This window comes from Rhipicephalus sanguineus, unplaced genomic scaffold, assembly GCF_013339695.2.
Source record: "Rhipicephalus sanguineus isolate Rsan-2018 unplaced genomic scaffold, BIME_Rsan_1.4 Seq4305, whole genome shotgun sequence".
NCBI lineage: Eukaryota > Metazoa > Arthropoda > Arachnida > Ixodida > Ixodidae > Rhipicephalus > Rhipicephalus sanguineus.
This window is the reverse complement of record NW_023615238.1, coordinates 150,786-175,302: the sequence shown is the minus strand read 5'-3', so window position 1 is coordinate 175,302 and position 24,517 is coordinate 150,786. Positions and strand designations below refer to the sequence as shown.

The 24,517-nt window shown below is 49.9% G+C and overlaps 1 protein-coding gene across 1 annotated transcript in view; it reads left to right on the top strand.

Annotated features, from left to right (window-relative positions):
• Nucleotides 1-24,517, top strand: part of LOC119377317 (uncharacterized) — a 37,504-nt gene that overhangs the window by 5,407 nt on the left and 7,580 nt on the right. Inside the window, exons 3-6 of the mRNA XM_037646849.1 lie at nt 20,542-20,620; nt 21,510-21,615; nt 21,674-21,711; nt 23,667-23,786. Of these exons, the coding sequence (XP_037502777.1) occupies nt 20,542-20,620; nt 21,510-21,615; nt 21,674-21,711; nt 23,667-23,786 (343 nt within the window). The remainder of the gene's footprint in view (nt 1-20,541; nt 20,621-21,509; nt 21,616-21,673; nt 21,712-23,666; nt 23,787-24,517) is intronic.

Genomic DNA, 24,517 nt, shown 5'->3' with positions numbered 1-24,517 from the left:
CAACCGATGGAGGTGCGGTTGCTGAACGACGAAATGCTGAAGATCCTCCGCCGTCGACGACGCCGCCGCGACGAAATTCCGAGCCCCCGCCACACGCCGAACGACGTCCTGAAGACGATACTTAGCGACCGGAAGCAGACCTGACGACGCAACGCGGAATCAGCGGTGCAAACCGACGTAGCCGTGACCCGACGCCGCGACGTAACCGCAACGCAAGACGGCGGATTAGCGACATCGACGTTCTGATCGACGGCCACAACGTCACCGCTCTCGTCGATACTGGAGCCGACTATTCCGTCAACAGTGGGCCGTTCGCAGCACAGTTGAAAAAAGTTAGGACTGCTTGGGAAGGCCCCGAGATCCGGACCGCTGGAGGCCATCTGATAACGCCGATTGGTGTCTGCACGGCGAGGGTCACTATCAATAACCGGACTTATCCTGCGAGCTTTGTAATCCTACAAAACTGCTCCAGGGATGTGATACTTGGAATGGACTTCCTAAGTGACCACGGTGCCGTTATCGACCTGAGGTCTGAGTCGATAACACTCACCTCAGACAAAGCGCTCTCGCCCCACGCGATGCCAGGCAACCATGCATTGAATGTGATAGAATAGCAGGTGACCATTCCGCCGCGCTCCAGCGTCATTATTTCCGTCGGCACCGAAAAACCTGCGAACCTTGAAGGCGTCATCGAGGGCGATCAGCACCTACTCCTGAACCGTCAAATTTGCGTCGCACGAGGTATAGCCGAACTGCGTGACGGTAAAGCAAAGGTAGTGCTGACAAACTTCAGCCACGAATATAGGCACCTCAACTTTGGTACGACGGTTGCCTACATCGACGAATGTGTAGCTGCCAGCGATGCTCTCGCCCTCTTCGATGCCGCCGATCCTACTTCGACGAATAGAGTTCCCGACCCGGACTTTGACGTCAACCCGAGCCTTCCGAGGGCCAAGCAAAACCAGCTCAAAACCCTGCTCCTGCAATACAAGGACTGTTTCTCGTCGTCATCGCGGGTCCGACAAACGCCCCTTGCGAAGCACCGCATTATAACAGAAGAAAATTCTCGACCACTCCGTCAGAGCCCCTACAGAGTTTCTACTCGAGAGCGCGACGCGATAAAGAAACAAGCCGATGAGATGCTACGCGACAACATCATCCAGCCGTCCAAGAGTCCGTGGGCGTCACCCGTGGTGTTAGTGAAGAAACAGGACGGGACACTGCGCTTCTGCGTTGATTATCGGCGCCTGAACAAAATCACGAAGAAGGACGTGTACCCCCTCCCACGAATAGACGACACCGTGGATCGACTTCACAACGCGACGTACTTTTCGTCGATGGACCTCAAGACCGGCTACTGGCAAATCGAAGTCGACGAGAGAGACCGAGAAAAGACTGCCTTTATAACACCCGACGGCCTCTTTGAGTTCAAGGTCATGCCTTTCGGTCTTTGCTCGGCACCTGCGACGTTCCAGCGTGTCATGGACACCGTACTGGCCGGATTGAAGTGGCAGACGTGCCTTGTGTATTTGGACGACGTCGTCGTGTTTTCCTCGACCTTCGACGAGCATCTCCGGCGGCTTGAGGCAGTACTTCAAGCAATCAAGGCCTCTGGACTGACCCTGAAGCCAGAAAAGTGCCGATTCGCGTACGACGAGCTCTTGTTTCTGGGTCATGTGATCAGCAAGTCTGGAGTGCGCCCAGACCCGCGGAAAACAGCTGCCATCGCCGACTTCGCGCCACCCACAAGAAGGCCGTGCGCCGATTTCTCGGCTTATGCGCCTATTAGAGGCGCTTCGTCAAAAACTTTTCACGTATCGCCGAACCACTGACGCTTCTCACGAAGAATAACGTGGAAGTCAGGTGGGAAACGACGCAAGTGCAAGCCTTTCAAGAACTTAGACGACGCCTGAAGACGCCACCCATACTTACGCATTTTGACGATTGCGCCGATACGGAAATACACACCAACGCAAGCAGCGTAGGACTCGGTGCCGTCCTTGTGCAAAAGACTGACGGGCTTGAAAGGGTTATCAGTTATGCTAGCCGGTCACTATCCAAGGCAGAAGCAAACTATTCCACAACAGAAAAGGAATGCCTTGCCATCCTCTGGGCTACGTCAAAGTTTCGCCCCTACCTCTATGGCAGGCCCTTCAAAGCTGTCAGTGACCATCACGCCTTATGTTGGCTAGCTAACTTGAAGGACCCTTCAGGTCGTCTCGCACGATGGAGTCTGAGGCTTCAAGAATTCGATATTACCGTCGTGTACAAGTCCGGACGAAAACACTCTGACGCCGACTGCCTGTCGCGTGCCCCCGTCGACGCGCCGCCGCAAGACGACGACGATGACTGCTTCCTCGGAACTATAAGTGCCGACGACTTCGCCGAAAGACAACGGGCCGACGCGGAACTGGGGTGCCTTATTGAGTACCTCGAGTGCAAGACCGCCGTTGTTCCGAAGGTATTCAAGCGAGGACTGCCGTCGTTTTTCTTACGGAACGGTGTTCTCCTCAAGAACTTCTCGCCCCTTCGAACCGACTACCTTCTCGTCGTGCCCTCATCACTGCGACCAGAAGTCCTCCAGGCCCTACACGACGACCCGACGGCTGGGCACCTCGGTGTTTCCCGCACGCTCGCCAGAATACAGGAAAAATACTACTGGCCACGCCTTGCTGCCGACGTTGCCCACTACGTTAAGACTTGCCGAGATTGCCAGCGACGGAAGACACCGCCGACCAGGCCAGCGGGACTTCTGCAGCCAATCGAACCACCTCACCGGCCATTCCAGCAAATCGGGATGGACCTACTGGGGCCGTTCCCGACGTGGACTTCCGGCAACAAGTGGATCGTCGTAGCAACTGACTACCTCACCCGTTACGCCGAAACAAAGGTCTTGCCCAAAGGCAGTGCCGCCGAGGTAGCCAAGTTCTTCGTGGAGAACATCGTCTTGCGTCATGGCGCCCCAGAGGTCCTCATCACAGACAGAGGTACCGCCTTTACTGCGGACTTAACTCAGGCGATCTTCAAATACAGCGAGACGAGCCAGCGCCGCACCACCGCCTACCACCCACAGACCAATGGCCTCACCGAACGTCTAAATAAGACCATCGCCGACATGCTGGCCATGTACGTCGACGTTGAGCACAAGACGTGGGACGCCGTCCTTCCGTACGTGACCTTCGCCGACAACACGGCCGTCCAAGAAACAACGCAGATGACGCCGTACAAGTTGGTCTACGGAAGGAGCCCGGCGACGACGCTCGACGCCATGCTACCAAACGTCACCGACGAAGAAAATCTCGACGCCGCCGCTTACTTACAGCGCGCCGAAGAAGCACGACAGCTCGCCCGCCTACGGATCAAGAACCGGCAGACCACTGACAGCCGCCGCTACAACCTTCGACGACGCCACATGGAATACCAACCCGGTGACCGTGTATGGGTATGGACGCCAATACGCCGACGGGGGCTCAGTGAGAAGCTTCTTCGACGGTACTTCGGACCGTACAGGGTACTTCGACGCCTCGGCGCACTCGACTACGAGGTTGTCCCTGACGGCATTACGAACTCTCAGCGGCGCCGTGGACGACCTGAAGTCGTCCATGTCGTGCGCCTGAAACCATATTACGCGCGTTAGCAAATCTGAGGACTGTCATTTTGCTTTATTATTGTGCTTTCTTGTGCTATTGTTTATTGTACTTTGTTGCTTTCTTCTTGTTATTTATTGTTGCATGCATCGGCCTGTTCTGTTTTAAGCATAGGGACGATGTTTTTTCAGAGGGGGACATTGCCACGTGCGTTTCTTTATTACTTTTGCTGTATTCGGTTTTCGGGCACAAAGACTGTCAGCAACGCTCAGTGCGAACCGCGCCTCATTATTCGAGAACCTTCGCGATCATTGCAGATCGTTTTGTTAAGATTGCGCGCAAGACGCGCACACTCAAGCTTATTCTAGAATTTGCACGACAGCCAGCGATAACGCTGAAATATTCGACGGCACACGTTTAAATGCCGACGCGCTTCAGCACTGGTCAGTTGATCGACGGTCGACGATCTGTACGCCGCTATCAGTGCATACCGTGTGTATTGCTGTAAATTAACTTTCCGTTTCCCGGCCACAAGTTCGGCCAAATAAACAGCTTCATCTTGACAACGCCGACTGCTCTCTTCGTCGACGTCACGGCCACGTGACAATATGTTCGAATACGAATAGTGCAACTAATGACTTTTGCAAAAATCAAAATTTTGTTAACTAACGAAACGCTTTAAGTAACTGTCTGGACACTTCCACATTTCCAAGCATGTGGAAAACTGCTCGTGTTTTTCCAGTATTTAAGTCGGGCTCTAAAACAGATGGTTCCAATTATCACCCCCTTTGATGTGGCTATGTGCCACATCAAAGATCTTTGAGCTCGCTCTTCCCAACATATTGTCTTTTCGTGTGAAAATCTAGAGGCACGCAGAGATGAGCGCCTGTCCTGCGTGCCTCTTGTCCATGTCCCCGTTCTATAACGCTTGTCTGTTCCGCATCACGTATGAACCAACTTGCCTAAACACAAGTCTTGATAAGTCAAATTATGGTTAAACTTAAGCACTTTGTTTCTGACTTCTCGGTTGTGAATCTCCTGCATGGCTACCTGCTCAATAGATCTTGTTACGTTGCCGTAAATGGCCAAACTTCTTTGTCTAAAGCGACTATTGGGGTCCCGCAAGGGTCGGTACTAGGCCCATTACTATTAATAATTTACGTTAATGATGTTACTTTTGCCATTCGTAATTCTTCTTTCCTCTTGTATGCCGATATTGAAGGAAAAAGTTAAGGATTGTCGCTTGCTGCAGTCAGATTTGTGTTATTTTCCGAACGGTGCAACAGCAATAACATTGCAGGAGGATCGAAAGGTGGGCCAGTTGGTAATTCATTTTCTTCTTATGTGGTTCCTCGCTTTGTCCTTTGTGTATTTTCCGCGCTCCGAGTTTGCTGAACGAATAAAACAGCAATAACCTTTGTCTGAATAACTCAAAGAAAAAATTCATGTCTATCACTCGCAAAAAATCTAGCGTCTCATTTCAATACTCTGTCAATTCTATGTCGTTATGTAAGGTTTATGAGATCAATGATCTTTTCGTTGTTGAGAGCAAGTTAAACTTTTCTGCTCAAGTTAAGCGTGCTGCTATGCTGGGCCTTCGTTCTCTCGGATGTGTTTGCAGAATATCTCGAGAATTCAGCTCTCCTATAGCCCTCCACAAAATGTACACAGCAATATGTCTTCCACAACTCGAGTATGCGTCCGTGATATGGAATGTCGTTGCTCAATCCAGCAGTACCACCATTGAACGAGTCTAGAAAAAACTCCCCAGCATATATAACCATCGCTTCTACAGAAATGACTCTAGATCTCGTTCAAATACTGCTGGATTAGTAACACTGCCATCACTTCACTGCCGACAAAATCGTTCTGATCTGTTATTTCTTTACAAGCTAGTTCACAGTATCATATAGTACAGCAAGCCCTGTACTTCTCAATTGTGTTAATTTCGAATTCTGCGTAACTTAACCAGGGAGATTAGACCATTTCATGTACCCGCCTGCTTCTTCCAACACTCTACCGTTCACAGAGTACAAAGTCTCTGTAATGGTAATTTTCTTGATCTTGACGTTTATCATAGTCCACAATCATTGTTTTTATCCGGGCTTGGCACTGTCGTGACATAGTATGGCACAATGTACAAAGCCTTCCCTTCTCTGTCTTTCCGCATAATTGTAAAGATGCAATATTATTTTTTATTCCCCTTCAATATATCTCGTGTTGGCTTATTTTACTCCTCCCGTTTCGTGTTCATCTCTTTTTCTTTGAGCGTTTTTGCTCTCTTATTTTTATTTTCTGCTTAATTTTTAATTTCGCGTGCGCCTGCACTAAGACCTTACTGTTATTCCTGGGCACGTTAAATAAATACTCAAGGTAGCTGCATTTGCGACGCTGCTTCGAGGGCCTTTTGGCCCCTCCAAGTAACTGCGCCTATGCTAACAGCGTAAGGGAGCCCTGCAACACTTTTTCAGCATGGTCAGAAAACGCCGATCGGTAGTCGAGGCTCCCGAGAACACGCGAGCCGAACATTATAGCGCAGCTCGCGGCCTTGGATTGACAATAAATTCTGAAAGTCAGCTAAAAAGCGCTTCCTCTTCTCTCGATAAATGATACTATTTACTCAAAATCGCTGCGTCATTTACTCAAGTTCCACGCCATTGGTTCATTGCTGCTGGTATTGACGCGCACGCCATTTGTTCGGGTAACTGTTGACTTCTTCCTTTTTAGTGGAAGTTGCGTGTAGTGGGATTCACCCAATTTCTGTGGCACATACGCGTTTATGATGATGATAGTTTTCTGACAGGCCGCACAGATTTCTGTGGCACATCCCCGTTTGTTGGGCTAACTGTTGTCTTCATTTTTAGTATACTAGTGGTGAGTTGTGGGATTTAGCCACTGTCTGTGGCGCATGCTCGTTTATGATGCCCACAAGCGTTACCACGGATCCCGGACATGTATGCTCGACCAAGAACAGCTTCGCTATTAAAAAGAAACACAAGTCACCACCGTCCAGGTAACCGTAACCAAGAGAACGAGCCAGCATACCGGAGGAATTTATTGAATCTTCCTTCGTATTCAACCACTAAATGAGAATTTGTGCAGTTGCAACTTTTCTTTTAGACAATCCTCTTGACGTGCGTAATCACGTACATCTTCATTGGCCAAAAAATTTTGTCCCTCCAAGTGCAACAAATCTGCACCCACATGTTGCCATGGGTACTCCATTGAAGGTGTTGGCAGGAGAGGCTCGGCACGCCGGACCCTGGTAGTTGCACAACGTTCACATGATTCCACCATAGACACGATATGTTTCCTATATGAGGCCACCAAACAGCATCACGCGCACGTGCCTTGCATCGGTTCACACCCTGATGACCCTCGTGAAGTGAATCCAAGACGTCCTTCTGCAGAGCCTCCAGAATCAAGAGACGTCCTCCTTGAAGGAGCAGTCCATTGCACACTGCCAGCTCCCCTTGGTACATCCATTACTTGGAGAGGTTTGATGGCACTTTGTTTTTCTGAGGCCAACCTTGCCTGCAGTACTTCACGAGGGTAACGCACTCGCCATCCATCACCTGGTGCTGACGAACCGCTTTAAGGCTAACTGGTGCGCCTTCCGCGATGTTGCCGACGACCTCACTGACGTACGAACTCCACTTGGTTTCCTTCCGCTGGGGACGCTGATGTGACGGGGACTCTTGAGAGGGTATCAACCGTTGCCAGCAGCTTCCCTCGAATGTACAATACCGTGTGCTGGTACCTCATGAGTTTCAGTCGAATCCTTTATATCCTGGGTGGTAAAGCATCGACATCCATGGAACCAAGCAAAGACGTGAGCGGTAAGTGATCGGTCTCGATGGTGAAGTGTAAGCCCCGGACATACTCGTCAAACCGCTTGACAGCCCATGCAGCTGCCAAGGCCTCCTTTTCCGTTTGGCTGTACCTTTGCTCTGTTGGTGTGAGGGAGCGTGATGCGTAGACCACGGCTCTGCGCTCTCCGCTCGGGTGGTCTTGTAGCAAAACGGCACCTAAGCCAAACGGTATGGAATCTGCGGATACGATGGTCGGGTTCAGTCGGTGGTAGTTAGCCATGCTGATGTTGGACGACATCATGTCTTTCAACTTTTGGAAGGCCACCTGCTGGGCCAGTCCCCACGCCCTGTCACTTCTTTTGTTGAGCAGTCCTCGAATGGGTGCCGTCACCTCTGACAGATGGGGTAAGAACCGTCCCACGTGGTTTACCATACCCAATAGTCTGCGGACGCCACCGACGTCGACAGGAGGTTCCATGCTCTTGACAGCAGCAAGCTTGTCTGGGTCCGGTGAAATACCGCTGCCGCAGATAACTACGCCGAGGAACTTGACGCTTGTGACGCCGAATTGACATTTCGACTTGTTCAGGGTCAGCCCGGCGTTTCTCAGTCGAGCCAGCACTGATTGAAGCCGGCTGTCGTGTTCTGCACGGTCGCGGCCAAAAACCAAAATGTCGTCGATCATGTTTACGACGCCTTCTTGACCCTCGAGAATGTAACTAATTTGGCGCTGAAAGTATTCGGTGGCGGACGTTATCCCGAATGGCAGTCGACGGTAGCAATAACGTCCAAACGGCGTTATGAATGTTGTTAATTCTTCAGACTCTTCTGCCAGTTTTACTTGAAGAAAACTTGATGTAGCGTCAAGCTTCGAGAACACCTGAGCAATACCCAGTAGTCCCAAAACTTCGTCTACGGTGGGCAAGATATGGCGCTCACGCATCACTACGTACCTGGTTCAACTTGGTGAGGTCAACGCAGATGCGATATGAACCGCATGCCTTCGGTACGACGACCATACCGGCGCACCACGGAGTAGGCTTTCTCACACGTCTGATCACGCCCTCCGCTTCAAGCCTTTCAAGCTCCGCCTTCACGACACCGTGTAAAGGGATGGGCACACGTCTTGGGACCAGCAGCGAATAGGGGACCACATCTGGTTTTAGGCGTATAGTGTACGCTTCTTGCAGCTCGCCCAAACCACAGAACAGCTTGTCTGATGCCGCCTGGTTGCCTTGCGTCTCGACCACCGGATCCACGAACTTGACCACACCCAGCTCTTGGATAGCAGGAAATCCCAGAAGTGGCATGACCTGTGTGAAGCACGTAAAGTCGTTGCGTTGCCGACTTGTTCTTCCATTGCAAAGTGGCGGTAAACGTTCCCAGGACGTCCAGCGGTAGTTCCGCCGGTCATGAAAGTTCCCCTTCCGGCGGCTCAAGATATAGCGGAATTTCAGAAAATGTACTGGGGACGACTGTGACCTCGGCGCCGCTGTCAACTTTGAAGCGTACAGGCGTTCCGTCCACTGTTACATCCACGAACTTGGCCCGCTCTTCGCTGTTCGAACCGACAGCACCCAATTCCACAATGGAAAGTTGCTTGCTAGACCGGTAAACCACTGCGAAATGGCCCTTCTGTCCACATTTGTTGCAGGTCGCTCGGCGTGCGGGACATTCTGAGCGCAAATGTAAGGACCGGCCACAAAATACACAAGGCAAAGAAATATGCATCCATGGGACAGCTGCGTTGCGCGTCTCTCGCTGCTGTGGGTGGTTCTGCATGACTTTCGCCACGTCCACGTTTATCGATTCATGATGCGTTATCACCGCTGGCGAACATGCTGAAAGATTTGCCCTTTCCTTCTCTGCGTCTTCCGCTTCACGGACAAAAATGCTCTGACAAAAATTTTGGAGGCACAAAGGAACAAGGACAAGAAATGACAGGACCGGTGCCAAAGTCCTGTCATTTCTTGTCCTTGTTCCTTTGTGCCTCCAAAATTTTTGTCAGACCATGCACCAACTAGCCCAAGAACGCGTTTTAGTCAATCGGACAAAAATGCGCCCTTCATCTAACGTAAGCTTTGGATTGCGGCAAAGCTTATCTGATAACTTCGTGTCACGAAGGCCAACGATAAAACGATTGCGGACCAGTCGCTCCTCTATGTCCGGTGCAGAGTAATTGCATCGTTTCACCATATTTCCCAGTGCCGTGAAGAAAGCGTCAGCTGTCTCGCCTGCCTGTTGAACACGTCGGTGGAAACGGGCACTCTCGTAGAGCTCGTTGGCGGGGTGTAAGAAGTATCCGTACAGCTTACCAACGATGACGCCGTACTTTGAATAGTCTTCGTCCCGTACTTGCAATGAACACAAAATGTCCCGTGACCTGGTGCCCGTGCAGTATAGCAGCGTTGTGACGCGAACTTCATCGTCCGCCGCATGAAGACCCGTTGCAGAACTGTAGTCGTCGAACTGCTGACGCTACGTCTGCCAAGCCGCTGGGTTCTCGAAGTCGAAATGGGGTGGCGGTTGCAAGTTGGGCCGCGACCATGGCCACCATGGCTTTGCCGCCGGTCGCTGCAGGTAGCTGGCTGTCCTTGTTCTTCTCGCCGAGAGGCATTTTTACTATGATGCAAATCCCACTTCTGACACCATGTCGAGAGTAACGATATGACGACGCGACGTTCGGCTCGGCCGGCGACTAAGTGCCCGGCCATGTTTATTGCTACTATATATATACCCCTGTAACCCCTTAGTGGCGCCGTCTGTTAACGTGTTAGGGTAAGTGACGCCACCTAGGATTAATATAACAAAATACAACAACACTACAGCCTGACGTTGCAGCTAGGCGATACCGTCTTGATGCAGTTTTCTTTTCTTCTTTCTTCTGTTTCCTCTCGTCCTGGGCTTTGGTGCTCCTTTTCTGCTTTGTATACTCTTGCTAACTTGCTTGGAAGATTTTGGTTGAGGATTTTGGTTCGTTCTTTTTTTCATAGTCCCGGCTCTCAGATTTCGCTCCAGCCCTTTGTAATTCGTGACGACAATATAGTATACATTGCCCTCTAAAATGTGTCGTGAGCTTCACTGTATGTAGCTAAACGTTTTTATATTGTATCTAACCTTGAGTTACATGTACCACATCACTACTACTACTACTTTTATTGCAATAGCAATTATATGGACACTATCGACGGGCTTTTGCCGTCACCGTCGCCGTCATGTTCCGTATAAAGCCCAAATTGATAACAACCCCCCGCGCATCCTATGTTCTACCGCGGCTAAAAGCGCGCGAGCGTGGACGACGAACGCGACTGAAGCAAAGATCAAACGAGCCGGCCCATCTCCGTCGCTCGGAGAGCGCATGCGATAGCATCACCCCGCTCGAGACGCCGGCTGTCGAAGCATAGAGGAAACGGCCCGCCCGTCTTGAACGAGCGTGCAAAGACGCGAGGTGAAGTAGGGAGGTGTCACACGAGCAGGAACTTCGAACTTTGAGTCTAAGAGCGTGGTCGGGATCGCTGGCACGCGCACTATCTCGGCAGCCATCAGCGGGCGACTCGTATGCCATTCTACGTGCTGCGCTCTCAACGCGAAGAGACTGTGCGGAAAGAGCATGTCTCCCTGTAGCGGCCGTATTCTCTTACACCAGCGTTTCGTAGAGTTACGCGAGATCGGATCCAAAAGAGTTAGCTGCCAGCCTCAGTTCGCATAACATTACAATTTGTAATGTATTCATTGCGTCGCCCTTGCGGTGAAACTGTGGCTTTCTTGACTATCTGAACAGTGCTACTACATAAACCTTTAAATTAAATCACTGTTCACATATGTTGTGTACTTATTATTACGATAGACACACGTAAGGTATGTGTTATGCACAAAAGAAAACAGGTGTAAGAAGCGAGAAAGGAGCAGCAATTACCCTTTCTATTCCGTGCTAAAACCTACAACTAATGGAACATCGGCACGGCATGAGTGAACTTACGTGCGCTTTATTAAAACTGGTTTGCGAACGCGGAGAAAGACCACCGGAGTTAGAGCAAGTTGCCTTTCGGGTATTTGTTTATTTCCTGCTTGATCTTTTGTTTGTTACCGCGTTATGCTTCTTGCGAAAATTCTGCGAAAATTCATTGCGGTTTCTATTGTAGAACAAGACAATTGGATGAAGGAATTAGACGCTAGCCCGCGCGGTGTAATGTCCCTCAATGAACGGTACCTGTTAGCTCTGTCGTAACGTACTACATGCACTACCATTGAGTGCAACCACCAGCAAAATCGCATTTTAGAAGCGCGTGCGACGGCAGTTTGAATCTCGCGACACCATAATGGAAATATACCGAAAAGACCGCAGACCGCCCATTCAGTGTGAAATTATGTATACATGCAACTACAACCAGATTCGCAAAAACCCTGTGTTTCGACCATATGAAACCTATTGCTCTGATTACATGCTTCTATACCACTCGTATTTAACCGCCATGACCACTCTGCATATAGATTCATATTCATTTTACTCCATGCGATGCTTCCTGGACAAAGATTTCTGGATTAAAAAAAAAATGTCTGTTATGAGTTATGTAAAGCGTCAGTTTTGCGGATCCTGTGCGAATTAGCGCTCGCTTTGATCATGCTGAAAGGGCAAGATGGTAAGCTTGGCGAATTGCCATTACATCCAGGAGGCCAGTAGCGCGAAACCATAAAAGATGAAAGCAAGGATGGTTGGCTCGGACTTTTCACTTCATGAAGAGTTGTGTCCGTCTTTTAGGCTGTAGCGCCCTCGTTCGGGCGGCGCGCAAACAGGAGAGCGCGCGATGGTGAGAGAGGAAAATAAAGAAGGCGCTAGGCTGTGGCACGTGAAGACACGGCTCACGTTCCTTGCTTGCATCGATTATCGTTGAGGCGTGTCTTTCCTTCGCTCCTGTGGCATAAGTCTACAAGTGGTGACCTAGGACGAAGACAATGACGGACTCGAATGCACCCTCAACTGAACAAGCTTCACGTCTGCAGGGCGTCTCGGCCGTGCAACTGCGTCTCCCATTTTTCTGGCCACAGGAGCCCCCGAAAGTTTGGTTTCACCAGGTCGAGGCGCAATTCTTCCTATACCGCATTGCCTCGGAAACGACACGCTACTACCACGTAGCCTCAGTCCTTCCTCCTGATGTTGCCAGCGAGCTCTCCGACGTCCTCTCCGACTCCTCGGACACTACACCATATCAGCACCTTAAAATGAAGGTACTGTAGCGAGTCATGCCTTCAGAACGCGTCCGCCTACAGAAGCTCCTTGCAGAGGGGTACGTTGGCGACAGGCGCCCCTCCTAACTACTTCGCCGAATGCGACAGCTTCTTGTGGAACACGGCGTCTCTGCCCACACAGCGTTGCTTCGCGAGCTCTTCCTCCAACGCATTTCTCAGCCGATCCGCCTCGTCCTCCCGGTGGCCGGCGACATCAACCTCGACCACCTGGCGGAACTCGCCGATCAGGTTCATGAAGCGACCTCTCCATCTGTCAAGGCTGTCTTACCACCAGCAGGCACGGCGATTTCGCGCCTTGGGGCCCGCATCGACGAACTCGAATGGCGCACTCCAGAGCCCCCTGCTGGAGACTCATTCGCCTCGTTCCGGTCATCGAGCTCTTCCACGCACACGAGATGCTCGGAGCCCCAGCCCTCCACCTCTCTGCTGGTACCACCGGCGTTTCCGACACCGTGCCACGAAGTGTACATCTACATGTTCGTGGCAGGAAAACGCCTGCCGGGATCACTGACGGCGGCGTGTGATCTCACTTCCCGTTCCATCCGCCTTTCCATGGTCACAGACCAGCTATCGGGTGCCAGGTTCCTTGTAGGTACGGGCGCGGAAATTAGCGTTGTACCCCCGACTAAAGCTGACGGTTCGAAGTCACATGGACAAGTGCTTCGTGCTGCAAACGCCTCGTCTATAGCGACCTACGGACTTCGATCTCTCACCCTCGACTTCGGCATTCGCTGCATTTTCCGGTGGGTTTTCGTCATCGCACACGTGGTTCAACCGATCATCGGCTCTGACTTCCTCTCATACTTCGATTTGGACGTCAGCGTGCGGCGGCGCCACCTCGTAGACGGTCAGACTCGTCTCTCCATCTCGGGAGTCCTGTCCGACATCGCTCCAATAGTCATCCGCATGCTGATACCTTCCTCACCTTTCGTAAAAATCTTGGCGAGTTTCCCGGAGTTAACAAAACTGTGCAACCTCACTCAGCCGCCTAAACATACGGTGACACATCACATCGTTACCCGGGGTCCACCGGTAGCCGCTTGTTTGGAGACCGCCTAGCTATTGCTAAACGGGAGTTTGACCACATGCTTCAGCTCGGCATTATACGCCCGTCGTCAAGCAATTGGGTTTCACCGCTGCATTTGATGCCAAATCGTGATACTGGTGACAGGCATCCTTGTGGGTACTATCGAGCGTTGAACGCCAAGACTGTCCGCGACACCTATCCCCTACTTCACATCCAGGATTTTACATCGCGCCTCGACGGCTGCACAATTTTCAGCAAAGTGGACCTTGTTAAGGCGTACCACCAGATTCCTGTCGAGCCCGCCGACGTAGCTAGGACCGCAATCACGACGCCTTTTGGGTTGTTTGAATACGTGCGGATGCCTTTTGGACTCCGCAATTGGGCTCAAACTTTCCATCGGTTCATTTCTGAGGTCACACGGGGCCTCCCTATTGTGTTTGCGTACCTTGACGATGTCCTCATCACCAGCCGCACGCCTGAGGATCATGAGCACCATCTTCGCGCTCTGTTCCAAAGTCTACAGCAGTACGGCCTCGTTGTCAACGCCTCGAAGTGTACTTTCGGCGCATCTGAGCTCGAGTTCTTGGGCTATCATATATCATCCAAAGTTATACGCCCTCTCCGGTACCACGTTAAAGCAATCCAGGATTATCCTCAGCATACAAGACTGCGCCAATTACGCCAATTCCTGGGGCTTGTGAAGTTTTCCAGGCGCTTCATACCACACTGTGCCGAACTGCTACGACCGCTCATCGACCTCCTTCGGTCAACCGCCGGTCCGTCCTCCGCCATTCCTGGCCGTCAGAGGCCCAGGCCGCTTTTACTGCTGCCAAGCAAGCGGTCGCTAACGCCGTGCTTCTTGTTCATCCGCGCAGGAACGCCCCTACTCGGTTGATGGTGGACGCATCCAGCGTGGCCTTCGGAGCCTTCTTACAGCAGTGCATTAACTCCGAGTGGAGACCCTTGTCGTTTTACTCTCGGACGCTACTTCCTGCTGAGACCCGCTACAGCGTTTTCGGCCGAGAATTACTAGCCATCTGCGCTGCCATACAGCACTTTCGGCATTTTCTGGAAGGATGCTCGTTTTACGTGCTGACTGACCATAAGCCACTGGCGCATGTTTTCCACCCTATCTCATCCAAGTACGTGTCCCGTCAACTCCGCCATTTTGCTTATATATCGGAGTTCATGATTGATATTCGCCACGTGAAAGGAGCTGACAACACCACCGCAGATGCCCTTTTTCGTATAGCCGTAATTGACTCTCCATCTCCAACCATCGACTGGGCCTCATTCTCCTCCGCACAGCAAGATGACAGAGAGCTTGCCGCTTTTCGGAAGAAGCCCCGTTCTCTCCAACCACGCCTGGTCCCTCATTCATTATCATCTGAGCCCTTGTGGTGCGATGTCTCAGCTGACCTTTCTCGCCCTTTGGGTCGCGCTTCATTGCGACGCACCGTTTTCCACTCCTTACACGACATCTGTCACCCCGGCATTGGGGCTACTCAGCGTCTTCTCACCCGGCGTCATGTCTGGTCTGGAATCAACGGTGATGTGCGCTCTTGGACGCGCCTGTGCCTGCCGTGCCAGATGACAAAGGTCTCCTGTCATACTAAGACACCTCCCCAACCTTTCCTTCCACCCAGCCGTCGTTCCGACCATGTTCATCTGGACATGGTGGGCCCTCTACCGGTGTCTCAGGGGTACCGTTATATACAGGCCATGGTCGATCGTTTCACACGCTGTCCAGAGGCTGTTCCAATTCAAGATATTACCGCCGAGACAGTGGCACGCGCTTTCATTCCTACGTGGATATCCCGTTTTGGCTGTCCTGGCGCCGTGACAACAGAACGTGGACGTCAATTTGAGTCCTCGCTGTTTACTTGCCTTAATGGCATCCTCGGGACCAGACATTGCCATACTACGGCTTATCATCCCTGCGCCAATGACATGGTGGAACGCCTCCACCGACAACTGAAGACCGCCTTGACTACCCGCCTCAATAGAACGGCCTTGCCACTGGTCTTCTTAGGTTTACGAGCTGTCATCCGGGCAGACCTACAGTGCTCAACTGCAGAGCTGGTGTATGGTACTTCTCTACGGCTTCCGGGAGACTTCTTCGCGTCAAGGAAGCTACCAGACCAGCCACAACGATTCCTACAACGCCTCCTCGACTGCGTTCAAGACATCCGGCCCACTCCACCCAGACCTTCCGAACACAGGACCATATTCGTCCACCCTGATCTGGCCACTGCGACACATGCTTCATGCGCCACAACGCGGTCAGACCACCTTTGACACCAGCCTACGACAGACCATTCCGCGTCCTTAAGCGCAGCCCCAAAACTGCCACTCTTCTTCAGAACGGCCGCGAAGAGACAGTCAGTTTGGACCGACTTAAGCCGGCGTACCTGGAGACCGCCATAGAAAGCCTCTCATCTACGCCTGACCTCCCGTTGGACTACCACAAACGGCATGTCACATTGTGACTTCCAGTCTACACGGGGGGCCCTGTAGCGCCCTCGTTCGGGCGGCGCGCAAACATGAGAGCGCGCGATGGCGAGACAAGAAAATAAAGAAGGCGCTAGGTTATGGCACGTGGAGCCACGGCTCACGTTCCTTGCTGGCATCGATTATCGTTCAGGCGTGTCTTTCCTTCGCTCCTGTGCCATCAACTCGCTATGGCGAAATTCTTAGGTGCACCAGCAGACGCTAGCCTTAAAAAACGCGGCGTCCGGTACGAAAACTCAAGTGAATTTATTGGTTGAAGCCGGAATGGAACCGAGGTATTCTGTGTGGCAGTCAAGTATTCTACCACAAGACCATGTTAGTTCTTGAAACCGGCTTGGAGAAATACACTATACACTCGTCCGGTTGGATAACGTGTCACGTTAACAGATCTATTACTGAGTCGTAGAAGCGTAGAATTGCACAAGGCGGCACACCGCGTAAACTGCATAACGAGTAGAGGGTTGAAAGCTGCCAAACCATTATAATTCATCACCATCATTATCATCACCAGCAGCAGCAGCAGCAGCAGCCACAACATTTAACGAAGACGCTGGCCTTGAAACCTCGGCGTGCGCTACAGAAACAAACTCTCGAGCTCTGATGATGATGTATTTCGCTTTCGAGTTTTCTTGGACGAACGAGAGACCATGCGAGTTACTTGTTCTCGTTTCTTGCTTCGGAAATGGCACGCCAAATTACACAGAAAAGCATTCCTTCGCACGAGCGGGGCTGAGGAAGCAGTCGACCCCCCCTCCCCCTAATCAACTGAAGGAGGGTGCCAAGTCTGCTCCATACAGTTACTCAGTCGTACCTCTCCCATCATTTTACATACGAAAGCATCTTATGCTCGGGGCAGTGTCCGTTCTGCGGCATCCGCCCCCATACTGCGCATGCGCCAACTCTCCCTCCTCCTCGCGTGACGCGAGGAGGCGAGAGGAGGGGGCGTGAGCGCTGCCTCCGCTTCGTTTCTCCTCTCCCATTTATCTCGCCACCACAGCTGTGCGCTAGTATATAATGCGGCGCGCGCTCGCTCCCGTTGCACTCTCCTTCGCAATGGCGCTATGGACGCTCACGAAGCTGAACGTAAATGGCAACGCCGGCAAGCGTTGCACTCTCATCTTATCGGCGCTATGGATGCTCGCGAAGCTGAAGGTAAGTGGCAACGCCGCAAACGAATCTCGAAGCTGCGAAAGCGCGCGTTCGCTGTGTTTCCGTCACTCTCTCTCTGTGCAACGGTGTGCGAAACGCCATGAACAACGTCAACGTCGACGCTAGATGCAGCGGCAGCGCCACCGCCGCGGAGCAGAGGAAGGCTCGGGAAGCCGAACGTAAACGTCAGCGTCGGCTAGCGGTAATTCGAACGCCTCGACAACCACCGTCTCATAAGTCACATAAGAGAAACGGAAACTCGATGCACATCCCCTGCGATGCTTTCGCATCCCACCATGGTTGTCCGTAGGGGGAGGTGATGTGTATTTTTTTTTAAAGTGCAATGTTATGGCCATGCAGCCTATCGACGATAATGGCGACCGAGGACTGGTGTTGCATTCCAGGAGCTGTCTGCTAGCGATTTTTACCCGGAAGGTTAGGGATCAAAGGCGGGCCGATGCGGAAAGCACGCTATCGTTTCATATACGTTCTTGCTTCCTTTGCGAAGCTTGTTTTTAACACGAAAATGTTTTATGCCGGGGTCCATCAAGATTTTATTGACGTATTTTTGTCACGGAAATACGTCAGCAAAATGAAAGCCTGGCAAAAAAAGCAACTATGAGAAAAGGTTTCGTTGACAGAAGTCTAACCCATGGCCTCACGGTCCGCGACCATGGCAGGCGGGCGTTTAGCCCACTGAGCTACCGCCAAACACATGTCGGAGGCTACATGAACGCGCCTTTTATCTTTCACACTTTCCTCTCAGAGTGATCGTGAATGGGAGTGTGGATGCTATCAGTGTCCCCTTTAAAACGGGGCGATGATATGTGTGCCACCAGGCTTGAAAAAAAAAAAAAACTAAACGAGCCATTGACCGTCCCATTCGGCGCGTCGAGTTTGCCATTCTGACTGCAGCGCCAGAATACATAGCCTAGCGCATAAATAAAGCAACCTTGAGACGGCCTCAATGAAATTGGAACGCCACGCGCGCATTTCGCGCCCTGCATCTGTCGGCGGATTGTGGCCGGGATACATGGGGGACGCGAGCACGCGTCTATTTTCTGCGTGCCCCTAACGGTGAATGTCGAAGACTTTGAGACGGGGCAGTGTGAGCAACGCAGCTCCATCTGGTCAGTGTGCGGTGCCTATGGAAGTGTATTTCGTTTAACACACCGCGAGGTGGTGCCTTCAGCCCAAGCCTCGCTCATAGCGCCTATCCGTATCGAAAAATAGCTCTCCGACGCTCGCCTGGCTGTCGCATTGTGTTCCTCGCTGGCCCTGTGAGAATTACCAGCCCGGCTAGAGGGAAGACACAACGCGCGTAGCGTTTCTATTCGCGTTCCACGGCGCTTTCGAGGAGTGCATACCGATTATCAGGGTTTATTATGTGCTTCTTGCCATATTTGCGCGGAATTCACTACATGCGCTGTCCACTTATATATTAAGTACTGCAGCTACCGCAAAGGTTAAATCATGATCATGGGCGTTAGTCGTCGGTATGGAGATGTGCCCCTAGGCGTCAACGTGACTGCGTTCACATCAGGCGGTGCTACATCTGCCAAACAACAATAGACATTATACAAGCTCTGATACATCAGTGCACTAAAGCGATCAACTACTTCTGTGACGAAACGTTTCACTTTCGTGTTATACCGATTCCTATGACAGAAGATCAACCATCTTTTTTTTCTAAATCAACCCTGCGCTTGCCGATGTTCCTTCGAAAAGTGTATTGGTGGTAGCTCGAGCTGTTGTTTGTCTTTCAGTGTTTGGTTGGCTGCTCCTTCGTTGGCACTATATCGGTTGTCATATGAAAATTCCGATTTCTGAAATGATCCATACTGGACGCGTAATTCGTACGTCCAGCTAAATTGTGGTTGTCTCTGGCCGTTATGTTGTCTTTTAAAGGGGTGGTGCCATCAAATTTCGAGGCTATAACAAGCCTCTTGTGGGTTTCCTTGTATTCAAGGACAGTCCACACGAAGAGTCGGACACAGCAAACGTTTAGAATATATTTTAATTCACTTCCAAAGTGTACCTAAATGCCCATTATCCCGATCAAAACCCATCGCTAGCGCGCCAACACTGACGTAGATCTGTAGGATGGGCAACGAAAGTTGTAGTGACGTCAGACCAGACCTGCTGTAGTGACGTGAGTGACCTCGGGACCTCTGCCACCTCCGCAACGTACGTACCGGCTGTAGTGAACTAGAATATATTCCAATTCACTATAGTACCGGCAAAGCATCGGTTGCTACATCACTCGCCGAGTTTCGATCGCTTTCTGGCTAAGTGCGTAACAGCCTTGTGTGGTGACGTGACCAAGCCCCCTACACTTCTACGTCACTGCCCAACCTCGGCGCCCAGAAACCGAAACCGAAAGTTGTTCCCATGAAAAGGCGATATTAAATTATTTAGCGAGAATACATAAATCTTGGTGCGTGCATCATGCTTCCTGGAGATATAGGAAACGCTTACAACAAAGAAAGCGCAAGCCACAAATTTGGCGGCACCACCCCTTTAACGTAGTAGCGTTAAAGATCTCGTTTCGCAAAAATTTAGGTGCCGGGGTCGGTGATGTTGGCGTCGGTGTCGGCGTCTTTTATTGTGAGCGAAAATTCAGCGTTGTCCGCGAGGGACAACTCGAGGTAGATGCAAATAAAGAAATCATACAAAATATGTGGTGCGAGTGGGCCTGGGGATTCGAACCTGCGGGCTCTTGCTCCGTGGCGCAATGCGTTTAGCCACTCGGTCATCACGCATATATCCTCTAGCATACTAACGGCGAGCTGTTTATATATTCCCCATTTACCGTTGGTGGTACGCACATCTAGGAGGTTCTTCAGCTGCGTAATTGGCGCAACACCCGCGAGATGGCGCAAAGGGCCCACGGCCGCGATTTAAACGACATCGCGCCGCCGTGTGGCCGCGGGGCCGTGCTTCGTCGCGCCGCATGCATGGATATCCGCGTCCGCACTTTGGCTTTCATTGCGGCACGCTTTAGATCTCCACCGAGAAGCGAAGCTAGGCTAGCTATTGCGAATTCGATACGAACACAGTCTGATTAGGCTATCGCTTTACACTCTTGAAAAGAAAGCTCAAGCGTCCTCCAAGTTTTTCTTTTAACATGTTTTTTGTTCTTTTGCTCTTGTCCGATGTATCGAATGTTAGCCTTTTATTGACGGACTCTGCTATATATTCATTTCAGGTCAACGTCAGAAGTTCAGAAAAAGGAGCTGTTGAACAACTTTGCCCAGACGTCACCCGTTCTGGATAAAGCAGAGAAGGTGCGTGCCAATTAACAATTAATTTTTCATGGCTTAGCAGGCGATAGTTATCATAGGATGCTCCTTATACTACAGTCATATTTTTGCTCATTATTCTGCTAAACTCACATAGAGATAAAAATTACTTAGCGTAATACAAACACGGCACACAAAGAAGGTACACAAGGGACAAGCGTTTGTCCCTTGTGTACCTTCCTTGTGTGCCATGTTTGTACAGCGCTAAGTAATTTCTGTCAGTATGCACCAACTAGGCCACCAAAAAGTCATATTAAGTCACATAGAGATATGCACTATGTCCGTACACATTAAAAAGACGCATTACAGACAATAGGGCGGGTGTAGCAATCTCTAAAAATATGGGAGTGGAAAGCCGGTCATCATAATTGGTAAGCTAATTAGCGCGATGAAGTATTATTCTCTAGAATCCCGAGAATACATGTGCCTACAGTAACAGTTGTGCGAAAACGGCGACGTTTTTTTTTTTCGCACGCGCTCCATACTTGCGCGAGCTAGCGCGAAAACAAATCTCGACGTTCGTGCACAGAGTTGTACGGGGTTTTTCAAATGTGTCTGAAAAATCTGAAATTGCAATGCAAGTGTGCTATTTGCTATATGCCTTCATAATTACTTTCGCTACGGAGCCAGAAGCCTTAAAATGGCCAGAGACAATAGCAGAAGCATTAATTCTAGACATTAACATAAAATATAACTAATTTTTTACTTAGAGGAAACAGCCACTCTTGAAAAGGTTAAGTGTCCGGTTGAAACGTAGAATAAATGCCTTTTTTGTGTGTCTTGGCTCTGCTACGTTCGCCTGCACTTCTGATGAGTTATGGATCACCATATCAAATAAAATCATTTACGAGAATCTCCATACGTCTTTATCTAGACTCAAGTACGTTATGATAAGAAACAGAGCGTAAGTTTACCTGACAGAAGATCCCTGCCCTCGTTCCGTGGGTTTACAAGTGCGAGCACCGTTCAGGAAGATATAGGTGAGGAGCGGCATATATGCAGTTGCCTTCTTGTTTATGCATTAAGTTCTCATTACAGAGAGTCCTACAGAAGAAACGCCAGCGAAAGTTGACATGGTAATGATTTTTTGTTTGACTCATTAGTATATATGGATCATGCATTTTAATAATACGTTGTGGAGCGGGTTCTTGAAATAGCGTGCACTTTTTACTTATAAGAGTTCAAGTACGTGTTTCAATGCGAGACATAAACTACTCTTTAATATCGTGTCAGAAGATGGCCATGTTGTTTTTCGTAAGGAGATAGTGTTGCTTGGCAGAAAGACTGTCGGTGAGTATATTTAAAGGAGTAACCGCAGTGGTTCGTACGACTGGCGCTCGTGCAACACACAGTCGCCAACAAAGAATATTTTGCATATATGCGGCTCGTAGGGACTGACATCTTACTCGGTAGCTCTTTTATTAATGACAACTAACAGACAGACAGCAATGCCAAGGAAAGTATAGGGGGTGTTATTTGTAGTAATTAGAATATAAATGTGAAGAAAGTAAAGTGGACGTAAAGATAACTTGCCGCCGGTAGGGACCGAACCTGCGACCTTTGAATAACGCGTCCGGTGCTCTACCACTGAGCCACGGCAGCGGTCATTTCCCCGTCCACTTTATAGGGTATATATGTGGATTGAAACTTAGGAGTGTCAGTCAGCGCCAGTCGCAGCCATGGCGGCGAGTGTGGAACACGCTTTTTTCTGCCTTTTTGGCGTCACGTAGCACGTGATCTATTTACGAGCAGGCAGCTGACCAATAATCCCTCGTATACTACCTGAAGGCATCATGTCTGCCAGAACGAGACCCTCGCTATGAATGAAGGAAAGGAGATTACTTTTAAGAGCTCGTTTTTCTTTGTTAGACACAATATTAATGAGAATAACAGACAGCAATGCCAAGGAAAGTATAGGGGGTGTTTTTTGTAGTAATTAGAATATAAATGTCAACAAAGTAAAGTGGACGAAAAGATAACTTGCCGCCGGCAGGCACCGAACCTGCGACCTTCGAATAACGCGTCCGATGCCCTACCACTGAGCTACGACGGCGGTCATCTCCCCGTCCACTTTATAGGGTATATATCTGGATTGAAGCTTAGTAGTGTCAGTCAGCGCCAGTCGCAGCCATGGCGGCGAGTGTGGAACACTCTTTTTTCTGCCTTTTTGGCATCCCGTAGCACGTGATCTATTTACGAGCAGGCAGCTCTTTTGTATTTCGCGGGCGTATGTAGTCAGCAGAAAAACAAGTATAGTTAATGGATAGAAAGGTACAAATTACAACTTTCTGTAACCGATCTGCTACAACCGATCTACTACAGCCAATCTATAATTTTCTCAATATAATTTTTCGCCCAGCTTCGTTGCTTCAAAAGGCAGTTAATCGAACATGCTTATTTAATCAATTAAGCAGAACACACAAAAAGTGTGTCTTACTCTATGCAATAGTCAGCAACATGAATTTGATCGCGTCGCCATAGAGTGCGTTGGCATATTTTCAAACTGTGGCTAGAGTTAGCTGGGGCACCCTGTACATCTAGGCCCATATGAGAAGTTTAACGGCTTGTAACAGCGCTACGGCATATACTTGTAGCTATACAGAAGAAAACTTACTTTGAATAGAATGCACACTCGAGAGTTCACAAATAGTTGCCACGGTGAACCGTCGAGATGCGGTTGATTGCCACGTCGCTCATTTGGCTCATGTAAGCCAGGAGCAAGAAATCTAACCATCGACAGTACTATATTTGCAACTAACATTCGGGCAGGCCACGGCAGCAGACCATTTATTTGTGACAGTGCGGAGGAGCACGAGGTCAGTGGTATGATTCAGTGTCCAGGAAAAAAGGCTTTCGTATTCGAAAACAGCACCATATTCAAATCACGAACTGTGGTAGAGGACACACTTATCACTTCCATTATTTTTTATTGTGGTGGCAGTTTATTACTGTTTTAGCAGTTTCTATTATCAATGGCTCTGTGCTGAGCTTGGGCGTTCAGTGCGCATTGCACATCTGCTAATTTATACAGGATACTCAAGGGGCACTGGATAGGCAAAACACTGCAGAGATACATGAATGCAAGGAAGAAGAGTGCGCACCCTTGGGGCCTCTAGAGGACAATGTGACTTCTGATCAAGACGTCGCAGAGGTGAGAAAAAGTGATTATGATGACATTATCGAACCTGTGTTAAGTGGTACGCTTGTGAAGCAATTTATTACACGCTGGAAGTATATAACTTGCTAAGTGATTCGCAGAATAAGCATACCGTACTTGCTCGGCAAATGAACAATCTCAAACGCGTTCCATGTTATTGGCATGTGAATTGCACCGTCTATTGAATTAGCTAACGTTTGATAAAGTAATCTCTTCAATCAGGCTTGAAAGAGATAGCGCACATAAGAACACGGACAAAATGAAGAAACATACTCACATTGGCGCTACTAACAACAATGGTTTATTTCTTTCACCTGCCGACTAATATACCAAGTATGACGAACCAACAAGCCCGCATCGCCATCCTAGTCGACTCTTCAATCAGTCCTATGTTCTTTGTCAGCCAACCTTTTCGACACCAGCCCTACTAATCGGCAAGAGGCCGAACGGGCGCGTCAAACCACAATAATGAAGGATTCGAAGGCGCGTTTCAAATAACGAATTGCTGTGTTTGAAGGTGTGTTTAAATTGCAGCCATCAGATTTAGATAAATAATTTAAAAAAGAGTCGCGCAACAACTACTAAACAGCTACGGAACAAAGTAAAATATGCGCCATGTTAACAGTCAGCCTTTTCAACAGCAAATACCGAAGGTTATACACACTCATTATTTACTTGCTTAACAAGATATCATTGTAGGTTGGCTCAAGCAATGCTATATGTCG